Consider the following 23,459-nt stretch of genomic DNA (forward strand, 5'->3'; position numbering starts at 1 on the left):
TTTGCCGCGCACTCACGCCCCTCCTCCAAACCCTGAAGACTCCTCAGGGCCCCGAAGACGCCCCTTCACCCGCCCCCTCCCTGTGCGCGTGAACTGGACAGCCTTTAGTTCTCGCGAGAGGTTTCCCCCCTCCCCCCAGCTAGTGAGTGCGCGAACGAGAAAGGAGGAGGGCTCTCCGGGCGAAAGCACTGCAGGCGCCATTATCCTCTGTTTCTCTGCTGCACCAACGTCGACGTCTTCCCTACTTCCCGGTTGTTTGCGGCCCATAGGTAATTAGGGTTATTGGGGCTTGGGTATTATGGGTTCGGGCAGGGGTTTGGCCTCCCTAAAGGCTGCGCTGACTTTTTCCAAGTCTGGTTTTTCTCGGGCCCTTAGCGGCCTTACAGCCTGAAGGGAGGCGCCGGCGGGAGGCGGGGCTGTCGCCTCCTCCAGCGCCTTGATTGACGCGGCCTTGGGCCAATCGCTTCGCCCTCGCGCCACCGCTGTAGCTGGGGCAGCCTATCGGGCCCGGCGGCGGGGTAGGAGAGCGCGGGGAGGGCGGTGGGGGCCTACGCTCGTTCTCTGTCTAGCTGTGACCGGCTGAGGCGGCGCGGCGGCATAGGGACGGTAGCCTTGCCCGGTGAGGAGTGGGGCTGGGCGAACGGCGCGTGGGGGCGAGGGCCGGAGACCAGTTTCTCCACTTGAGGGAGGCGGTTGGGGCTGCTTGGTGGTTGGCCTGTTCTGGGATGGAACGTTGCCGGGTTTCCCCTCCCCCCACCTCCGCCATTTCCCTGAGCGTATATCTGCAGTCTGCGCTGCGGTACTGGAGGCTTCGGGGAGTCGCGAGGCTTGTGACGGTGGGATGAGCTGCAGTTTTGTAGTGTTGGGAACTAGGTCTTGTGGGAAGGAGAGGGGGTCGGCGGGCGGGCCCCGAGGGCGGTAGAGAACGCCGCTCTCTTTGTGTGGGTCCCGGCGCACTTGGGCGCTCCCGGCCTGGGCCCGACGCGGGAACGGGCGAGTTGGAAGGGTCGGGGCTGCCACAGTTGCTTTGTCTCTCCCGCGGTGGGGGGAGGGCGCGGGGGACGAGGTCTCGGGACCGCGTGGTGGGTGGGGGAGGGGGGGTCCGCGCTCGGCTCCGCCTAGTAGCACGTAGTCGCCATTACGCGGGCCGCCATTTCCTGTCGGATCTGGGTGAGGAGAGGTGCGGCGGCGCTGGTGCTCTCGCCTCGGGAGCTTTTTCAACTCCTGTTGCTGGGCCGTTGCCGATCCCGGTGTCCCGGGCGTTGGAGAGAGAACGGCATGTTTGCGCTCGGCTGGCCACGCATGTACTTAGCGATTTTCACGGTCTGAGAAACAGTGACTGAAGGACCTGAAGGATACTTGTTTATTTTCATAAATAGAGCTTGCGGTCGTTAAACCACTTTACCCAAATCTTCCGCCACACCTCAGTATTTAACTGAGTGATGGGCCAGGTTAGCGTTTCAGTTGGTCATTGGAAGAGTGGAAGGCGTAAATATGGCCTTGGTTTTTAGCTCTAAGCTGTTCAGCTATTCCTGGGGGCCGCAGGTCGCCGCTTTTTGCCAGTCATGAGAGGCGAGCTAAAAGGCTGTTTGCAGTCTTATCGCCAGTGTGGTGTTGGAGGTATAATTGTGAGGTTATACCGCTTTTAACGTAATGTAAAATATCTCGCTAGTGATGGTGTTGGTGTTCAGGCGTTCTGTAGGATAGTCGAGTAGTATTAGCAGTTTGGGTGTGCTCCTGTATCAGCTTTGCAGGTTTATCGCTCCAGTAGATTGACCTGCCGGTTGGGTATGGCTTGAATTCGCTTTTGTATTTGTAAACTTTAAAGATTTCAGAAGGTAGTTTTTCAAGTCACCAATGGAAAGAAACCCAAAAGCGGTTTAAAATCCCAATGTAAAAATAATCTTGTGTATCTTTTTATAAATTTATATTTTTCGGGAACAATAGTGAGACTCGTGGGTTTATCGATATGCCCTACATGTGTCTAGTTTTCGTTGTATTTATCATATAAAATAACTAATTGCTGTGGTGGGACTTGATCCAAAGGCTAAGAATGTGTTTTTCCTTTTACAAAAGAATCAGATACGGTCTTTTGGCTTGTGTTTTTGTGTTTGAAGGCAATCGTTTGGAAGTTTAAGACCCTAAAACAAAGAAGCAAGTTTTAGAAAGAGATCTTTTGTTTGTTGTGTTCAAATTGGTGTTGCTTAGTATTCAGTAATAACCAAAAAAGCAAAACTGATTTGTGTTGGTTTTTATAGGCTACTGCAGCACTAGGGTGTCAGTTGGTCCCGCCCAGAACACTTCAGTTCTGCCCTGCAAGGATATATTTAATAACTGGTACGTTCTAGAAACAGTCATTACTTTCCCTTGTTTTTAACATTTAGCAAGATGCACAGCTTACTTTTCAATAAACCAATTGTACTAGCCTCTTTATTTTTCAACAGATTGGTGTGTCCCTTTAATACAAGAAAATGGAAACTGAACAGCCAGAGGAAACCTTTCCCAACACCGAAACCAATGGCGAATTTGGTGAGAAGACATTTTAACAATTTTATTCTTGTTGGTGTTCTGTTAATTTCATTATTACTTTGTATGTTTAATTTGAGATCCCTGTCAGTTACATCTGAGTGTATATTTATGAACCAGAAGTAACTCATTTGCATAGGTAACTGTAAACTGATTAAAAGAAAGCCAGTAAATGTAAAACTAATATTTTTCTTGCATTTTGAAGTTTCTTATCCTTTGAAGTGTTGTCACAATATCTTGTGTTTGGAAAACCATTTGGAATGGAGTGCTTAAATTCATGCTTAAAAGTCCAAGAACTAGTGCCTTTGGCCTTTTTAAAACATACCTAAGATTAGCAACAAATCCCTTTAAACAGTGGATTTAAAGTTTCTCTAATCTGTAGGTTAAAATTGAAATATAATTAAACATACCCTTCCTTGAAGATGCTGGTGCTTTCTGAAATTTGAACTGTTAATTTTTAGGTAAACGCCCTGCTGAAGATATGGAAGAGGAACAAGCTTTTAAAAGATCTAGAAACACTGATGAGATGGTTGAATTACGCATTCTGCTTCAGAGCAAGGTATAAATTTTATTCTTGAAACTTTGAAAGTGGTTCTTAAGTAGGAATTAAGAAAAGTTCTGATTGAACCTTCTGGGAAGCTTGCAAAAGCTTGCAGCCTGCAGAATATAAAAGATCTGTGTGGATTTTCCTAAACAGACTTTCTAGGTTATGGTAATTGTGTTATTTTGCCAACAATTAAAAGAAAGCCCTTAACATAGTGAGCCTACTACAGGGCTGAACTAGGAGATGGGTGTGGATGATCCTTAAAGCATTAATGGATTAAAGATTGTGTCTGATTACATTGTGAATTCATTAGAAAACATCCTGGTTGGCAGCTTACCTGACTGATAATACACCTCACAATGTGAAAGTACCTACTAGCATTTAAATTATTTAATTGGCTTGCAGAAAGGCATTGTAAAGTTAGTGCTATTGCTTAAGTTTTAGACTCAGTATGTTCTGAGTATTTCAAAGCTCTGCCTTGGTGTTTAGTCCCTAAAGCACATAGACTCTTTAGTTTTTGCTAACCTGATGGTCTTGACATCCCCAGATAGATTTTCATCTCTATAACCAAAAAAGAGGTTAGACATGTGTGGTGTTTGTTTGTTTGGCTAAAATCTTAGGAGCGTAGGAAGACACCATAATTCTAGGAAAAGACAAAATAAGTTTCTTTTTATTTTCTCCAGAATGCTGGGGCAGTGATTGGAAAAGGAGGCAAGAATATTAAGGCTCTCCGTACAGACGTAAGTATTAAAGAGTTTAAACTACTACACAAGAAGCTTCAGTTTATGTGTTTGTAGGATTAAAGAATTGCATCATAGAAATCATTTAATAGTCTAGATTCAAGCCTTTTATAATAATTGGTTACATAGATGATTTTCAAGGTTTGACATTCCTGATTTAACAAAGCCCAGATTGAGCAGGGGGTGGTCTATATTAAACCTCCCTTTCTAATAACTTTACACCAAATTATTCACTTCAAGCAAGATAACATCTTAATTAGAAATAACAATATAAAACTCCTTAATTTGTACCATTTCCCGTGTATGAATCAAGTACAGTATTACTGAAAACCATTGCAGGTGGCTGATTAAACTCCAAATTTTTTATTCCCTTTTTTTTTTCCAATTTGTCCATCTGTTCTTTAACAGCTTGCACGTGGAGCACAAAGAAATTAAGGTTGCATGATTAAGATATGGGTAAAGAATAGAGTAGGCACTTAATCTTACAACTGGGAAGCCGTTTGTCAATGCCGATGATTTGTTTTAAGTCTTCATATTTTATAGTGGGTTGACTCTTGTGATTAGACACATTAAATGTTGGTATCACCAGAAGTGAGCATATTTATAGGACTTGGGTACACCAGATTTCCTAAATTTTTTTTCTCATGTACACACTCTTGATGTTTCCTTGCTAAAGTTGAGGCAAATAATAACTGTGTTGAATACTTATTTGGTATTTTTTCATTTCTCTCTTGGTCACAGATCTTTGTATGTTCCTCTTGATTACTGTAAACTGAACTTGGAAAATTGTTTAAATTTTACAAACTTGCCTGTTACGATCTAGGAGTGCGTTTTTATATCTCCAGGAAACCAAACAGTCTTTTAACAGGGTTTTTGGTGGTGTGGGAATTTTTGTTTTGTCTTTTATAAACCTCTTTCCTTTTAATCCAGATGTTCTATATAATTATCTGGGTTAATAATTTCCCCATTTCCTCAAGAATTCGAGTCATGACAGGTTTTGTGTCTACCCTCATGAGCCAGCCTGCTACTGAAACATTGTTTGTTTAAAAAAAAAAAAGTACCATCATTAAAGGTCCTTAAATGTTAAGCCACAGTCAGATGTAGAGAAGTCCATTATTGTGTTAGTCTTCAGAACAACTTAAGCTTGTTTCATTAATTGAGAGTATGAGTATAGTTTGTATTAAATTAAAATTTATTGCTTTTCCCCCTTTTCCCTCTCCTTGTTTTTTTGGCCATATATCTCCGTTGCCCATGTACTGGATCGACTTACCCCTGCGTTGCCCACCATGACGTTGGCCCATCCGCCCCTGAACGCCCATGTGAAAACCCTGGTTGGCTATGCCCAAAAATGTGCTCGTTGCCAAACGGGTACCATACTTGACAACTTCTGATTGAATGCCCATGCCCAATGCCAACATCCACGAACGCCAATGACCAATGCAGTACAATGCCAGTGTTTCAGTCCCAGACAGCAGTGGCCCCGAGCGGTATGTCCCAACAGTTTATGCCTCACTGCCTGATTAGAAAGAGAGAAATGTATTTTATTACCTGCCTTTTATATAATTAAATAGTATCCCCTTTAGACGGTGTATTGTTTTTCAAGTTTCTGTCTTATTTTCCCCATTAAGTCTTTTTGTCACTGAACTTTTACCGTGAGTTGCCCACCCAAACGATCCACTAATTTTATTTCGATGGAAGGAGCACAGCTTCAAGTGTTGCATATTTGCTGCATTGTAAATCAAATTGTTACCGAAATAGTCTCTCGCTCTGTCTTTGTGGCCCACCTTGCTTCCCAACATTGCCTGTTCATAATTTTTTCTGATGAAATGCTAACTCTGGTTCACTTTCCTTCACTTCTCATTTGTGTTGTCTTTGTTTTTGTCTCGCATTTGTATTTGTTTTCTTGCAGAGCCCATTAGTGATCTAATTTCTAACTGGTATTCATAACCTTACTCCAAATATAATGTTCACCACTTGCATATTCCCCCACTTTGCCTAAGAGAAGGTGTGCCAGTTTTACCAATGTAACAGCGAGGGTATCCTTAATTAACTTAGTGGTGGCGGGGAACATAAGTATTCAACTCTGCTTCAGTTCTGGTCAATTTATTGCCCACTTAATCTGAGCCCTTCCAAGAGCCCATTCTTTGTCTCTCTGCAAGTCTCCTAATAATGTTACCATGTTTGTATTGGGCATAAAACAAAATGCATGTGAAAAATGTATAAATAGGCTACTTTAAATGGGGAGGATTAAATAATTGTATGTTCTTCTCTGTAAAAGTTGTTTGACTACTGGTGATGACCACAAAACTCATTTTTCTTTTCCACCTTTTTTTTGTACTATCTGGTATTTGTGATGTTTGACAGCATATTGAGTATCAGTGCTGATATTGAAACAATTGGAGAAATTCTGAAGAAAATCATCCCTACCTTGGAAGAGGTAGGCTCATTTTTAAAATGTATTTGGCAGTTGGGGGGTGCTTAAAGGATGTTTTAATGAGGCAAAATGGGGGAGGTGGAGAGACATTGGCTATAACAGTTTTGTAGCAGCAATGTGTTGCACTCTGCCACTTAAGGTGTAGCGTTATTATACCCACATTACTTGTTTGAAAATGTAGTCTAGCCACTGGAGTAGATAGGAAATACCTGTGGCCATACACTTTCATGAGGTTTAGCATATGTTTTATGGGCTTTAGTTTTAGAGGTTTTGAGTTAGAATAATGATTGTGGGACTGTCAGAAAGGACTGTGTTTGATTTAGTTCAAGGATTTTTAAATTTTATGTAATCATTTATTTACTAGGTGTATAGAGAAAAACCATGTATGTTGATTCTTAATGTAGATAAGCAGTTTCTTGTTATTTAATGATATAGATGTGAAATATGTTGTAGTAGCTTTACCAATATATGCGACAATAGCCTGATCACACTAGACACTTAACCTATTACTCTTATTTTTCTACTTTCAGGGCCTGCAGTTGCCATCACCCACTGCAACCAGCCAGCTCCCGCTCGAATCTGATGCTGTGGAATGCTTAAATGTATGTCATAGTGCCATTGAACCCCACTGAAGTATGGAGCCTGGCCCATAGGATCAATTTTATTTTCAACATAGCGTACTTTTCCCATCTCTATAGAAAAAAGGCTTAAAAACGTGATAAATGAATGGTCTTACAACTCACTGTTGACCCTGCTCCATGCTGCAGTGGGAATTAACTACATTTGCAAAGTGCTTTGCAGTCATTTTTATTATGGTGTTATTTGAATGTTAATAATAATTTTGTGGTAACAGCGACATGCTAAATGGCTGCAGTGTGGGTATGGTGTTGCAGGACCTGAAAATAAAATAGTTTTTTAAGGTGGTGCAGAATGTCCTTTTTGGGCCTGGCTATTGAGGATAATAAGCACATAACTGGTAAAGTTATTGAAATATAAATTCAGGTTGCTCACTGCAACAGTATATTGGTATGCTTATAGCAGATAAGTGTGTATTCTTGGGGAATCCTTGATTTGGGACTAAAATTTTATAACTCTCCCTCCGCAGTACCAACACTATAAAGGAAGCGACTTTGACTGCGAGTTGAGACTGTTGATTCATCAGAGTCTGGCAGGAGGAATTATTGGGGTCAAAGGTGCTAAAATCAAAGAACTTCGAGAGGTAAAGTGATAGTTTTCTTTTTTCCTGCCATATTACTAGAAAATAGCTTTTTATGTGGACTTGGTTCCGTGGGCTTCTCTCATTCCCCTTTTTGAGTTTCCTCCCTTATCTAGTTTGCTAATTAAAATGTAACAGAAAGGCCTGGCCATGCTATACAAGTTATTTTGCCAAAAATTTATCGTGCAAAGTCCTAGTGTTACTAACAAGCTTTTTATATGGGGGGAAATTTTACTGAAATACAAATTAAATCTGTCTAAACCTGGACATTGTTTTGTACTGCATTTCCTTTTTTCTGATTGATCAATGATTGATTAATGCTGCTTTTTTTGTAAATCTGTTAACAGAACACTCAGACAACAATCAAGCTTTTCCAGGAATGTTGTCCTCAATCCACTGACAGAGTCGTTCTTATTGGAGGAAAACCTGATAGGGTTGTAGAGTGCATAAAGATCATCCTTGATCTTATATCAGAGGTACCTTCAGAACCCTTTATTTTATTTGCGCTTAATTTTGTAAAACAGATGTCTTGTTCAAAAGTACTTTGAGAACATTTAGACAAATGGCTTTTACTTTTCCTTCACCTAACAATTTTCTATCACCCTGCTTTTAGCTATCACTTTAACTTAGAAATACTTTGGGAGAATCTGGAGAGTTGTCTTTACATTGTTGGTGAGGTTTTTAATAGCCGTTGGTCCTTCAAAAGAAGTTTCTATGGTTCCTCTATAGTACTACACTGCATACCCAGGATACCGATCCCCTCAGCCCTTGGGGTGGTCGCTTCTTCATAATCCCCATTGTGAAATGTGAAAGGGGTTTGTAGTCTGTTAATTAAGCTCTAAGGGTAAAATAAAGCTGTTAATCCTTACCTCGCAAGCAGTAAACCTCAAATTTTTTTGTTTGAAACTCACCAGAAATGCTTTTTTTAAATCCTTCCTATCTTTGTATATATTCCTATCCCTATCTCGAGTACCTCCCAGGATAAATACAAAGGGCTTGAAATGTTCTGTTTGTTAAAAGAATGTTTGGTGTGAACTAAGGCTTTTTCCTCAGTCTATAAAGTTGCTATGTTTTTGTTTCAGTCTCCCATTAAAGGACGTGCTCAGCCTTACGATCCCAATTTTTATGATGAAACCTATGATTATGGTGGTTTTACAATGATGTTTGATGACCGCCGTGGACGTCCTGTGGGATTTCCCATGCGGGGAAGAGGTGGTTTTGACAGAATGCCTCCTGGTCGGGGTGGGCGTCCCATGCCTCCATCCAGAAGAGATTATGATGATATGAGCCCTCGTCGAGGACCTCCTCCACCTCCTCCTGGACGAGGTGGCCGGGGTGGTAGCAGAGCTCGGAATCTTCCTCTTCCTCCACCACCACCACCTAGAGGGGGGTAAGTTTCTTTCATCCACACATTAACATACAAGAAGCTGCACTTTATGGGTAGAGGGGGTAAGTTTTTATTTCATATGTGTGACCAGCTGAGATTACAACAAGTACTATGCTTGCAGAGATCTAATGGCCTATGACAGAAGAGGAAGACCTGGAGACCGTTATGATGGCATGGTAAGAACTTTGATATTTCATCAATGTATTTATGAGTGCTAAAAGGGGTCTTAAAGTCGGATAGCTAAGATTTTGTTCAAGATTATTAACTGAGGAATTTTGTCTTACAAACGGGCTTTTGTAGATAGCCACTTAAATCATTGTTTTGGGTGTTTGCTGGGATATTAAGACTTGTTCCATCTTTGTTTCCCCCAAAATACATGATTACTGCCAGTGTGTATAGAGATGTGAAATAGTAATTGGTCATATAAAAATGGTGATTCAGACAAATATAGTGCAGGTTCATATTAATAGTTTTATCTCTAACACAGGTTGGTTTCAGTGCTGATGAAACCTGGGACTCTGCAATAGATACATGGAGCCCATCAGAGTGGCAGATGGCTTATGAACCACAGGTTGAGTATCATGGGTGTTTATTATTCATGTCACTAATAATTTTAACATTCTCGTTTACTCATCGATAAGTGTTTTATTTCCCCCCATATAACTTTTTTGTTTCTTGGGATACTGTGTACCTGAATGGTTTCTTCCCCTGAGGATTGTCTTTGAAATTTACTTACTAGGGAAGATATGGGAGGACTTTGCTTTCCTAAACTCTAGGGGATTTAATGTTAAAACACCTGAAGTTTTGAAGGCGAAGTAATTTTCTATTTTTTTCTGTTCTGTTTTTAGGGTGGCTCTGGATATGGTAAGTTTTCTTCTTTGTGAAATCAAATATTATTTCATGCTTTGTAAATGAACTTAATACTCATTATTTAAATCAGATTATTCCTATGCAGGGGGTCGTGGCTCATATGGTGATCTTGGTGGACCTATTATTACTACACAAGTAACTATTCCCAAAGATGTGAGTATCTTTAATATTATAAGGGACATTTAGTAAGTCATTTTAAGTTCCCTGGCTTTTAATAAAAGGTTTTAACAAAAATATTCCATTTTAGGATTAAAATTGTGTTTCAAGGACTTAAGCTGAGGTGTCATTCTCCAGTTTAAGCCTTGTCAAAAGATGTTCAGTACCATTAAAAAGCAGTTAGCAGGGTTCTGAGCCCCTGGTTCATTTATTAAAGGAAATGTCTATGGGTGATGTAACTACATTGTAATTCAAACCTTGACTAGTGTGGGGCATTAAATTAGCACAGCATGGTCAGTATGTTGTACAAAGTTAATACTCTTGATGGTCACTGAACATACAGGATAATACTTTGAAAGTATATAATAAACACTTGTTTTTAAAACTCTTTTCAGCTGGCTGGATCTATTATTGGCAAAGGTGGTCAGCGGATTAAACAAATCCGTCATGAGTCAGGAGCGTCTATCAAAATTGATGAGCCTTTAGAAGGGTCCGAAGACCGGATCATTACCATTACAGGAACACAGGACCAGATACAAAATGCACAGTACTTGCTGCAGAACAGGTCAGTTTGTTTAGCTTTATGTTAGCGTAAACATACTAAAACCTTAAAAAGCTTCTCTTCTCAACTGATTTTTCTTTTTAGAAGCCATGGTGTCTCAACCTTTTGGGGACCTAACTTCTAAACATTCTAATAGCTTTGCTTTAATTTTCTTCTGCTTTCTTACTAAAAAAAGAAGACATTCAATACTAATCTTGCTGGAAGAAGCCTTAACCAAGCAAACTTCTCATTTCTCTGGTGAAAACTGCTGCCAAAACCACTTGTTGTAAATTATACAGAGCCTGTAGAAAATATAGAAGATTCAATGGATGTTGGTCTAGTTCTGTGTGGAAGACTAGTGATTTTGTTGTTTTTAGATAACTAAATCGACAACAAATCACAGTCTGCCATATGGCACAGGCCATGCCTCTACAGGACAAATGATTGGTGCTGTAAAATGCAGCATTTCACACCTTAACTGACATTTCTTTGTCTTTTCTACCAAATATTAACAACTTCTGATTTTAATTCTGCTCTACTAATGTCTGATTTACTGTTAATCTTTTTTCTTGGGTTTTACATTGCTCTAATTTGTAATTGCTAATGTTTTAATTCTTATCTCTGTGTAATGGACATGTTTATCATTTTAATTTAGCATTGAAATTGTCTTAATGTTGATTAAGATGTTACGAACAAAAATTCTAATTCGTACTTTTTTTTCTTTTCTTTTATAGTGTGAAGCAGTATGCAGATGTTGAAGGATTCTAATGCAAGATATTTTTTCTTTTTTATAGTGTGAAGCAGTATTCTGGAAAGTTTTTCTAAGACTAGTGAAGAACTGAAGGAGTCCTGCATCTTTTTTTTTTTATCTGCTTCTGTTTAAAAAGCCAACATTCCTCTGCTTCATAGGTGTTCTGCATTTGAGGTGTAGTGAAATCTTTGCTGTTCACCAGATGTAATGTTTTAGTTCCTTACAAACAGGGTTGGGGGGTGGGGGAGGGTGTGCAAAAACTAACATTGAAATTTTGAAACAGCAGCAGAGTGAGTGAATTTTAATTTTTGTTCATTGTTGGTGGTTTAAAAAAAAATCCCCCCATGTAATTATTGTGAACACTTTACTTTGTGATCACTGTAACATTTGGGGGGGGTGGGACAGGGAGGGAAAGTAACAATAGTCCATATGTCCCTGGCATCTATTCAGAGCAGTGTGCAGAATGTAATGCTCTTTTGTAAGAAACGTTTTATGATTTTTAAAATAAATTTAGTGAACCTATTTTTGGTGGTCATTTTTTTTTTAAGACGGTCATTTTTCAAATGGCTGAATTCCCCCCAACCTGCCCCCAAACTAAACACTAAGTTTAATTTTCAGTCCTCTGTTGGATATAAATAAATGCATCTCTTCTTGGACTTAGGCAAAGTATCTTGACACATTAAGTTCTGGTGATTTCTTAAGTGATTTGAAAGTCCATTGCTTGGGAGGAAATTCCACCACACATTCATGCTTATAATAAGCTGGGGATTTTTGTTTGTTTTTGCAAATGCTTGCCCCTACTTTGCAACGATTTTCTGTTTGTAATTGTGAAGAACCAAGGTGGGGAGCAATACAACAGATATGGAGTAGTTGGTATAAGTATATACCAGAAGCCTAATGGCAGCAAGTTTTATTAATCAGAGTAATACTTGGTTATGGAAGTGACTGATGCTAAATAAATTCTGATTATTTTTTATTAGATAATTTCTCACCTATAGACTTAAATTGTCAGCTTGGTAGTGTCTATTAGTTAAACTTTGTAATATATATATATATATTCTTGTTTTTCCATTGTATGCAAACTGAAAGAAAAAGATGTACCATTTCTCTGTTGTATGTTGGATTATGTAGGAAATGTTTGTGAACAATTCAAAAAAAGATGAAAAAAGTTCCTGTGGATGTTTTGTGTAGTATCTTGGCATTTGTATTGATAGTTAAAAGTTCACTTCCAAAATAAAACTCCCAAAATGCTAGATTTGATGTGTGCCCAATTCGAACAAAGGTTGATTGACACCTGTAAAATTTGTTAAAACATTCCTCTTGTAAGGAAATACAGTAATCTTAAATTATATATTTTTTGTGTGAAGTGTTTTTCTAGCATTTATAAATCAGATATGGTAGGGGTGGTAAGTTAAAAATTACAGTAGTTGGGCTCTTAGTTTTAAAGGGGAGTCCAGCATAATGAGAGCTGAGTCATTCCAATTCTACAAGTCCTATTCTCACATTACCTGTGAGCTGCTTTGAGTTTCTTAGGTTTAACTTTAAAATAGTTCCAGTTTGTTGAGAGTGTTTACAGATGAATGTAAAATTTTTTTTTCTGGTTCTTGGCTCCGTAAATCTTTAAAATGCTACCTGTTAACTTCCAACTGCCCAGAAAGCCTGAGAACTCAGCAATTACATGGAAAAGAACTCATGGATGCAATTCTGTTTAAGTCTAGAAGAGGCTTGTGTATGATAGAAGAACGTGAAGTGAGCAGAATTTTCTGGACTATGTATGACTAGTACATGCAAAGGTGTTTAAAATTTCAGTGATACTCCTTTTTAGGGAGGGAGATGGGGTGTTCTCTTGATAAGTGACAGTGATACCACAACATCACTTAAAATGCTACCTGTGATAAGGTCTCCCCAAAGGTGAAATTAGTCTGAATTGCCACTTGGGTGTTAGTTTCCCTCTTGTGTTTGTTTTAAGTATGGGTAAGTTTGGGTTGCATAGGGTCAATATAGTGTACTTATGCTGAAATGTGCCCCTCCCCTAGAGAAAAACTATTGGTAATGACATTTTAGTCAAATTGTTACTTACATTGGAGGAAAGTATCCCTGGCGAGAACACTGGCTTTCAAAGTTTTCGTTTGTCATTCAAAAATTAGTTGTGTAGGGACTTCCCTGGGGGTCCAGTGGTTAAGACTCCCCCTTCCAATGCAGGAGGTGCGGGTTGGGGAGCTGGGATCCCACGTGCCCTGCAGCCAAAGAACCAAAAAGCAAAAGCATTGTAACAAGTTTAATAATAAAGACTTTAAAATGTTCCACATCAAAAAAAAATCTTTAAAGGATTACGTAAATAGGCTTGGCTGAAAGTTTTTATTTTTGCCTTTTAAAAATCAGACTTTGAACACAACAACCTACTAAAAATCTGTGACGTTGGTAAATTGGGGACACAACTTTGGAGGGAGGGGCCTTTTTCATTTCCACTCTTACCTGGTAAATGGTGTCTGAACATGGGCTGGCAATTTGAGAAAATTCTCTGAAGTAAGTTTAAAATTCACTGAACAAACGGAAATTTGAGCCTATTTTGTAAAAAATATTAGGCGGATTTATTGAAGTTTTAAAAGTTTAAATGTAGTTTCAAAAATGTTTTTAGCCTAACTTTTTGAAAATCAAGTGATAGGCAAACAATGTTGGAAACCAGATTGCACCAAAGTTTTTTCAGGATCGAGGAAAGGAATTTAAATCTTTTCCCTACTATTCAAATGTTAATAGTTTGCATAATGAAACTGATAATAAAGTACATGAATTTTATTGAATGATCTGTCAGTTACTGCTAAATCTAATCACTGATACCACTGCAACACATAGAGACTGAGTCTTTAAGGAAAGTGGACAGCAGTTTTTCTCTTAACCATACTAGTGGTTTTGTTTTGAAATGCCTTATGTTGTTGGTACTCAAAATGGAATTACTGTTCCACAAACATGATAGGTTGTGGTTTGCTTAAGACTGCTGCTAGATAAAGAGACCTGTATTTTAAATTCTCTTTAGACCAGTGGAAACTTCTCTGTCAATAGGTGTTCAGGGCCATCAAAATGTTTATTGAAAAAGTAACCTTGAATGCTACATTTTACATCTCCCACTTATCAAGGTTTGCCCATTGTTGGCAAGTTTGAAGTGAAACTGATGCGGCTTTTTTTTTTTTTCTGCCGTGCCTTGTGGCCTGCAGGATCACAGTTCCCCAAGAAGGAATCAAACCTGTGTCCCCTGCAGTGGAAGCGTGGAGTCTTAACCATTGGACAGCCAGGGAAGTCCCAACCCAACTTCTTGATGGTGGCATTGAACCCTTGGGAAGCAATATTGCAGTGTTTCTCAGGCTGTTCTTAGGACCACCTTCAAAATCAGCAGTGCTGGTTAAAAATGAGAATTTCTGGACCATCCTTCAGCTGTACTGAACCACAATCTCTATAAGAGGTGCCAGGAATCTGCATATTTAACAAATTCCCCGAGTTAAAATAGTTTTGAAGACCTGTAATATAGCAACATGTAGTTAAGAGAACCACAAGTTTCTATATTTTTTCATTAATTCATCAAATACATATTTTGTTCCTAGGTGTACAGTGGTAGGCCCTGAAGAGGCAGTGGTTAGCAAAAAGTATTTGGAGAGATCAATAATTACAAGCTGGTAATGAAAAAGAAACAGTACTGTGAGATGTGTTTAAGAAAGCAGAAACCAGCATACGTGTGTGTAGATGTATGTATAGTCATCACAAGCATATTGCTTGAAACAAAACTGCACTAGGAATATCCTAGTGTGTTGACTAAAATTCTGCCTTCTGCTCCTCTTAGCAGATGAAAAAATAAAGACATGGGGCATATATACACAGATCAACATCATTTACCCAGGCCAGGCCTCAACACTTCGAGTCAGGGAAGACATCTGACCTGAGGAAAAGGAGAGAAGGGAATACCTGAAAAAGCCCAAGCAGTTACCATTTGTCTATATTAAAAATGGGGAGCTCATCTGCTGAATCAAGGTGGTTGGATGTGCAAATACACATGGAAAAATGTAAAATGCAAGTGTTTTGTGGGGTTGGGCTTCCCTGTTTGCTAACTGAGCAACAGGCACTAGCAACAGTGTTGGGGTAAAATGATATACCAGCTATCCTATGACCTCAAAGCTTTATCCACCTCATTCTTTGTCCAGAACCCATAAGACTTTCCTATCCTCCCTCTCTACAGATCTCCCCCAATTTCTCCCTCCTCCCCCGAACTCAGACCTATAACCCCCAAACCTGTAATTGTGAAGGAAATAAACATTTGGTCACCAAAACCTCACACTTCTCAAAATCTCAAACATTCTCCCCACTTCTCCCCTCTTTTTTTTTTTTTTTTTGGCCACATCACACGGCTTGCGGGATCTTAGCTCCCGGACCAACCAGTCAAACCTACACAGAGTCCTAACCATTGGACTGCCAGGGAATTCCCCGTTTTCCCCTTTTGGACATCTACTCCCTTTGCCCCTTTTTTCCCTAAAGTCTTTCTACCATTAAGGACAGGCTTCACTGGAAAGGAAGGGTCACCTTGTTCACCTAGTATGAAGGAAGTCTATAGCGTAGCAAGGGAAAGCATATGATATCTGCATATCAGACCAAAAGTGGGAGAAGTGATTTTGATAGTAATGAGACAGATTTGGCAGAAACAGTGTAGAAAGTGCCAGCTAAGTCCCTCAGAGATCGCCCTAGGGTTCAGCCTGGGGCAGGGCAAGTGAGCAGAAATTCCAGGGAGGTTGAATAAGAAGCCAAAAACAGAAGCAAGGCTCAAGACACCTATTTGGAACACTGCAAAGTGTCCTTATGACCACATAAGCCAGTAAAGCACAGCAGAATTGAGACATATCACGTTTGGGCACAGAGAGAACCTGACGCTCTCGTTCTCCTCAGAATTACCTTTGATTCCTATATGGCATAAGAGGAACATTAGTTAAGTGCTAAGGGGCTTGCCATGGGGCCACTGTGATGAAGGGGGTGGTTACTGCATGACAGGAGCTATAAGGTAGACAGCCCACCCAGGGACTGGATGGAGACACAGCAGAATTTCGAAGGGTTGTCAATACCAGTGAAAGCCAAAGTGAGATCAAGTTAGTCAAGGAAGACCACTGGCCTGAGTGCTGAGAAACCAGACCACCAGTTAAACTAGCATTAGTCATTCAGTGGTAACTATAGGGAGAGTAGGTGCCAAAATTCAGACACCAGGCAGACTACGCCTCAGAGGTCAGAGTTTACTAATAAAGGCCCTTTCCTTCCATTATCAGAACACCTAAATCCTTTGCACCCAGACCTTGGAAAGTCTTGGAAAGGTGGAAATGAAAGAGCTTTTAGCGAAAACAAACAGCCCTAATAATAGGTCTGACCTTTAAGTTAACTGAAGTTAATCTAACTTGAATTAGATCATTTTAAACTGGAAGAGATCAACTTACTTTTACTTGGCAAGTTTATGTGTTTGTTCTAACCTCAGTGGAAAATGGAAACTTAATGAGAAGGAGGGTATAAGGGAATTTGGGACCTCTAGAAGTCCCCATTTTAAAAGCAGGAAAGGGGCTGTCCTGGTGGTGCAGTGGTCAAGAATCCGCCTGGGAGACATGGGTTCAAGCCTTGGTCAGGGAAGATTCCACATGCCACCGAGCAACTAAGCCAGCGCGCCACAACTACTGAGCATGCGCGCTAGAGCCCCTGAGCCACAACTACTGAAGCCCGTGTGCCTAGAGCCCATGCTCCGCAACAAGAGAAGCCACCACAATGAAGAGTAGCCCCCGCTCGCCACAATTAGAGAAAAAACCCGCGCTCAGCAACGAAGAGCCAACGCAGCCAAAAATAAAAAATAAAATCAGGAGAGGTAAGGCTAATACTACCAAACTATATGTTCCAGGTGGAGGTGGCCCCAGTTGGGTTGGGGCCTTCATTTGGTAAATCACGTGGCCTTTTTTATCTAGATCATTTATTCATACCTGTGTTTCAAAGTGGCACCAATTCTGTGTACGGTCCAGACTCCAGAATTCTGTGGGATCAGGCTGACACTAATCTCCAGCTGAGATCAAATCATGGCTTGACTGATTCCCTGCCCTATCCTGCTTCCCTCACTCCCTTTCACCTGAGAGCATTTCCCCAGCAAATCATTTGCACAAGAATCCCTGGGCTGGGCGCTGCTTCTAGGCACTTGATCTAAGACAGCTGAGCTGGAGCTAGAGCAGAAATTGATTTCACCTAGACACCCTTGACAGAGTTGATGCAGTAAATAATGATACATTGAATTATCTCCTTCTGAGGAAGGAGTGCGAATCCTTTTACTTTATGAGGCATAGCTGCATTCTGTTAGGCAGGAGTATTTTTGAAGGTATACATATGGGAATAAAATTGTTTGGGTGCCGAACAGCCATAGGGGTGAATTTTGTTAAACAACACAGCATTAGTTTTTCCTTTCTAATAGAACCCAGTTTTCCTTTTAGAATTTTTCTCTCCCGGTTGTATGTAGACTTGATGAGATAGAAATCTTGGTCATTAGAGACTCCTTATCACCCAAAAGAGTGGGCATTTGACCCAGCCTTGCCCAACCAGACACTTTGTCCTGGGACTTTGAACCTTGAACAAAATAACGGAAGCAAGTTAAAATTATCATCGTTTTTTCAGCAGCACCAGTAGAAGAGAACTTTGGGTAGTTTCTGCTCTCAGTACTCTAGAACTGCCTGATTTCTGTTTACACGTTTCATTCCCCAGCCTTCCCTTCCATCCTGAGAGCTTTTTCATAACTTCTTTAAAAATTTGTTTTCCTTAATTAGCTAGCTAGTTGCTATTATATGCAGCCCATTAAATGAAGAGGCTTTTCTACTTACTTATTTATGTTGAGGTATAGTTGATGTACAATATTATATAAGTTGCAGGTGTACAACATAGTCACAATTTTTAAAGGTTATACTTCATTTATAGTTATTATAAAATATTTGCTACATTCCCTGTGTGTACTATATATCCTTGTAGCTTATTTATCTTACACATAGTACTTTGTACCTCTTAATCCCCTACCCCAGTCTTGCCCCTCCCCGCTTCCCTCTTCCCACTGGTAACCACTAGTTTGTTCTCTATATCTGGTAAGTCTGCTTCTGTTTTGTTATATTCACTAGTTTGTTGTATTTTTTAGATTCCACATGAGTGATATCATACAGTATTTGTCTTTCTCTGTCCAGCTTATTTCACTAAGCATAGTACCCTCCAAGTCCATCCATGTTGTTGCAAGAAGAGGCTTTTCTTGTACAGGCAGCATGGCTAATTTCAGGGAGGAGAGCCACAAACTATGGGTGAGAGCTTCCTGCTCCACCTCAGCTGCCACTGCTGCAACCAGTGTCAGTTGGGCCTTCACAGCTATGCCATCTGGGGCATAAATCAGTCATTTTATAGGAGAGTGCCAGGCCCTATCTCAAGGCTGCCACTGAACATCCAGAGCAACTAGCAATGTGCCCCGAGTTTCTGGCTTTTTCTTCCACTTTCAGACTGCGATAAAATGCCACACATCACAGGCAAGGATTCTGACTTCTCTAACAGCCACCAAAGGGGCTGGGTGATGCAATCTGGGATGATGGAGGAGTTAACTCCCAGTGGGGAAAACTCTGACTATGGGGAAATAAGAGACAGGAGAGAGATGTACACTGTCCTGTGATGGATCCTCTCCAGCCAGCTCCACCCATGCCGCTCGGGATGCACTGCGAACACTTGGAGGTAGGCAGTCAGTTTTAGCTCAGGCCATCAAGCTGCCTAGCTCTGTGTTGTTAGACATACAAAAAGAACTACTAGACCACAAAGGAGTCTGCATTAGTGTTCTTGAAATGAGCCACAGGCCATCAGCTTTAGCTGAGATTATTAACGGCACATAGAATCTCATGTGGAAAAAAAAAAAAAAAAGAATCTCATGTGGAAATTGTTAACCGTTCCAGATAATGATTTTTGTGCAAAGAGGAGGGTTGGTTGGGCCAGTTCAGTGCTGTCCCCTTAAACCTGATTGACGTGAAAACCCCCAGAAGCCTAGAAGTTTGGGAACTGTGTCATCCATTCTAAACTTAGAAGTTATAGGAAAATTCTGGATCCAAGCCCCTGGAACTTCAATCAGGTCACTTCCTCTATGTATTACTGCACAAATGAGACCAGGTCCAGAGTAGAATTTTACTTTATCCCTGATGTCAGGGGAGCACTGCTGGTTTTTGACACGTCCTCAAATTTCCCATATAAACCAGTTTGGTGTTTACAAGTTTGGTGTGATTTTTGACGGTGCCCAGCAGAATGCTGGCTCTTCAGGGGTCACAGTGGTGATCTTTCAAGATATCCTGCTAGGATTCACCCTCAGAAAGTGCCCCTCCATCCTGGAATACAAAGTGCAAGCCAGAAACAACTCTATTCAACACAGCTCCCTGTTTCGGCTTCTATGGCATTGCCTTGGTCTTGGAGTATATTAAGAATAACAGTGGTGAAGGACTTCCCTGGTGGTCCAGTGGTTAAAACTCCATGCTTCCACTGCAGGGGGCGAGGGTTTGATCCCTGGTCGGGGAAGTTCTGCAAAAAAAAAAGAAGACTAACAGTGGTGAAGCAACCATGAAGCTTAGTTCTGTCAAATCTCAAATGATTTATGATGTTATTGATAATTCTCAAGGATCCTATGTATATCCAGTGAAGCCCAGAATAGAAGCAAGGCAAATATTCCATTCTGAAGCAAGATGAATATTGCATTCTGCATTGGCAATGCCAAAGGAGATGATGCTTTAGACTAAAAGATTTCTCAATAAAGCTTTTGAATTCAATATAATCTCCTTGAAAGGGCGTGGGTCTGTTGCAGGCATCATGGCTTCTCTGTATAATGCCAACAGGAGAGAAGATGTTCAGAAGCTGGCAGCCTTCATGAAAAATTATTTGGAGACACATCTATGAACACATCCTAACCAATACGTACTCTGTCCTTGAACATCGGACAAAATTTAAAGTAACTTGGGAATGGCTACGAAAATCTTAACAAACATGGCATTTTTCTCGAATGGACATATTTATTATAGACTCTTCTTTTTTTCAAGGAACAATAGCAAAACATCCACAGCTGGTGGGACTTAGACATCTTAATTCTGACTTGAACTGGAAACATTTAAAAAATCTTCCTCTTGCTTTTCTAACAAAAACTAGCTTATGTTGCCTTTGCTGCTACTTTTTCTAGCTAGATCTCAGTATTCACACTTGATTGTGGACTTAATTATGCAAACTGAAGTTGTTTCTAGAGGCACACAAACACACAGTGAGGAGGGTGGATGGTGTTCTCTAGAAACTCGATTCTTGATCCTTTACAAAGTGACAGCAGTGGGGTCTCCTGGCTTCTGCAGCTGTTAATTCAGGCCTGCACTGACCGTGTGCTGAGTGTTCAGAAGTTCCAGACTAAAGGGCAAACTGGAGATCTTTCTTTATACTGTTATTTTCATAAAGAGACAAAAGTGACGTACTACATGTTTATATAGCAAGGTCTGTTTTTAGTACCAAATAGTTTATATCACTATGTGCTTATATTTCCAATAATGTGGTTCTCAGTAATACACATAGAGACTTTTAGAATTTGTTAGAATCCTTCACTTCCTGCATTATAGTATTACATTAGCCACAGTTGCGCTCCCCACTTCCACCCTCCCTCCCTTTTAAAGCTGCTTTACAAAAAAGATTTAGAAGTTCTCAGGTTCACTTTTGCTTTCCTTTCAAAGAGTAGAAGAGAAGGTTGGTTGATTGGCTCTTTTTTGGTTATGCCGTTGAACTAAAATTCTCTGTTAAACTCCCTTATCCTTTGTTCACTTGAATGTTCTTTTATAGTGTTTGACCAGAGGGAAACTGTGAGTTCTGGAAGGTCTTTGCTGAAGAGTCTTTTCCCTTATTGTTTATATATTGTCAGTATTTTATGTTGAATAGGTGAAGAACATTAAAATCCTAAAACAGCTAGAAAAAGAGAGAGACAGAGAGAGAGAGGAGGATCTCCTTTCTCTTCTTCCTCCACAGACTGCTCTGAGGCACAGTTTCTTCACATAGTTTGTCCAGGGTAGTGCAGGCTGTGCCAATGCTTCTACACAGTGATTAGCTGTGTCTCTTCCAGGCTCATCGTGAAGCAGTAGCCAGCACACATACTATGTCCCCCTGTGTTACTTGCCAACCGAACTTCCTCCTTTCCTCTCCCTCACTGTCAATGCCCTCAGATTGCACCTCATAGATAAAACATCAGCACTTAATCCCTGCCTCAGGTTCTGTCATGATAAATATTCCTTTGTATCTGTTTATTTTTGCACTTTTTAAAAGTAGGTTTTTTGCATATGTTACTGTGAATCCCCACTCCACCCACACCTTTTTTTTTCACTACCAAGTGATCTGCTGCCAACTGGCACCAATTCTGCAAATCAAAGTGTGCATTGCAAACATGATCATGTGATCCTCTTTACTAGAAGGTACACCAGGCAATCTGTCTACTTCTGTTCCCCAGAACCTCTCCCACTTTTGCGTTTTTTTGGTTCGTGTGTTGTTTTCTTCCAGTTTTATTGAGATATAATTGACATACAGCACTGTATAAGTTTAAGATGTACAGCATAATGATTTTTTTTTTGGCTACTTTTTTTTGTTTGTTTTTTGGTCTTCATTGCTGTGCGCAGGTTTTCTCTAGTTGTGGCAAGCGGGGGCTCTTCGTTGCAGTGCACAGACTTCTCATTGTGGTGGCTTCTCTTGTTGTGGAGCATGGGCTCTAGGTGCACGGGCTTCAGTAGTTGTGGCACGCAGGCTCAGTAGTTGTGGTGCACAGGCTTAGTTGCTCCACAGCATGTGGGATCTTCCTGGACCAGGGATGGAACCCATGTCCCCTGCATTGACAGGTGGATTCTTAACCACTGCACCACCAGGGAAGTCCCCAGCATAATGATTTGATTTACATACATCAATTTTATTATGAAGTGATTATCATAATAAGTTCAGTGAACATCCATAATCTCATATAGGTACAAGATTAAAGAAATAGGAAAAAAATTTATTTCTCTTGTGATGAGAACTGTTAGGATTTACTCTCTTAACAACTTGCATATATAACATCCAGCAGTGTTAATTATATTTATCATGTGGTACATTACATCCCTAGTACTTATTTCTCTTATAACTGGAAGTTTGTATCTTTTGACTGCCTTCATCCAATTCCCCCTTCCCCTGCCCTGCTTCCACATATTTAAATATCAGTTATGGAAATTTCTTTAGCTTGTCTTTGGGCAGTGCAACAACCCCTTGCTTGATGATTTCCAGAACCCATTCCACTGACAGCTCAGCTCCAGCTTGTAGCATCCTTGAGCTAAAGAAGGTGATTACCAGATCAATATTTTGTGTTACATCCTGAAATGAAGGGTGAGTTCAAAATTGTTCAAAGAGATCTCATGTTCAAAGCAGTGCATACACCAAGTTTGGAGGGTGGTGAAGAGAATTTGGCAGGCAGGAACTGATGATCTCTAATATCATTGAAATCATTTCTTCAATGACATTTAAGTCTTGTTTGTAATCTGCTAAAGGAACATCCCTGGAACTCAGCAAACCTCTCAACGACTGTCTGGCTTGTTCCAGAACTTTGTTGTGTTTTTTAGACAGCAAGGAAAATAAATAGATTATCAGTTTACTGTAAGAGGATAAAACTCAGGAACAGCCAGATGAAAGAGACACATAGGGCAAGGTATGTGGGAAGGGGCATGGAGCTTCCATGCTGTCCCAGCATGTTACTCTCCCCGAATCTCACCAATCTGGAAGCTCTGTACTGTTTTTTCAATAATACTTAGTTCTTCCTCCAAAGTAGGAAATGTTAATATTAATATTTCACTAGTTAAAAGCAAACTATGGTTCAAAAAAATTCTAATTGGTTTTGAACTGTAGTGAGAATGTTAATGGTATATAATGGAAATGATATATTTATTCCATTATAGCTGCATATTTTTAAATAGAAGTTGAAGTATTTAAGAGTCAGAGTTTTCACTAAAAAGAGTCCATTCTGTCCCTAAGCAAAGCCTGTAGATGGGACGTTCTACATACAATAAGAAGACAGGAGGAAGAGAAGGAGCCTTCAATGGTACTAAGAAAACTAGGATAATATAATATAATGCCCTAGAAGCCAAGAGTGAATTTAAGGAAGTGATCAATTTTAAATGCTATACATGGATAAATCAAGGAGAAAATGAACAGAAAAATTACATAGTAGTGAACCATATCTCTTTTCTGTTAAGCCTTCTT

The 23,459-nt window shown here is 40.2% G+C and overlaps 1 protein-coding gene and 1 pseudogene across 11 annotated transcripts; both read left to right on the plus strand.

The window, feature by feature from the left end:
- Positions 1-12,516, plus strand: HNRNPK (heterogeneous nuclear ribonucleoprotein K). Of its 11 annotated transcripts, none has more exons than XM_029201762.1 (17): positions 1-269; positions 2,259-2,337; positions 2,445-2,529; positions 2,988-3,085; positions 3,754-3,810; positions 5,254-5,297; positions 6,175-6,247; positions 6,775-6,846; positions 7,350-7,463; positions 7,808-7,936; positions 8,543-8,850; positions 8,969-9,023; positions 9,335-9,418; positions 9,696-9,711; positions 9,788-9,870; positions 10,269-10,438; positions 11,149-12,516. In XM_029201762.1, the coding sequence occupies exons 3-17, from the start codon at positions 2,472-2,474 to the stop codon at positions 11,180-11,182; spliced, it is 1,395 nt and encodes a 464-aa protein (XP_029057595.1). In that variant the 5' UTR covers positions 1-269; positions 2,259-2,337; positions 2,445-2,471; the 3' UTR covers positions 11,183-12,516. The 11 variants fall into 11 exon arrangements, with proteins under 11 accessions (XP_029057595.1, XP_029057599.1, XP_029057601.1 ...); XM_029201766.1 differs by having other exon boundaries at positions 11,209-12,509; XM_029201767.1 differs by lacking the exon at positions 1-269 and adding an exon at positions 501-619 and having other exon boundaries at positions 11,209-12,509.
- Positions 12,517-16,227: 3,711 nt separating this feature from the next.
- LOC114884431 lies at positions 16,228-20,117 on the plus strand (annotated as a pseudogene).
- Positions 20,118-23,459: the final 3,342 nt, after the last annotated feature.

The sequence above is a fragment of the Monodon monoceros genome, unplaced genomic scaffold (genome assembly GCF_005190385.1).
Source record: "Monodon monoceros isolate NGI ecotype Baffin Bay Population unplaced genomic scaffold, NGI_Narwhal_1 Super_Scaffold_5, whole genome shotgun sequence".
Classification (NCBI taxonomy): domain Eukaryota; kingdom Metazoa; phylum Chordata; class Mammalia; order Artiodactyla; family Monodontidae; genus Monodon; species Monodon monoceros.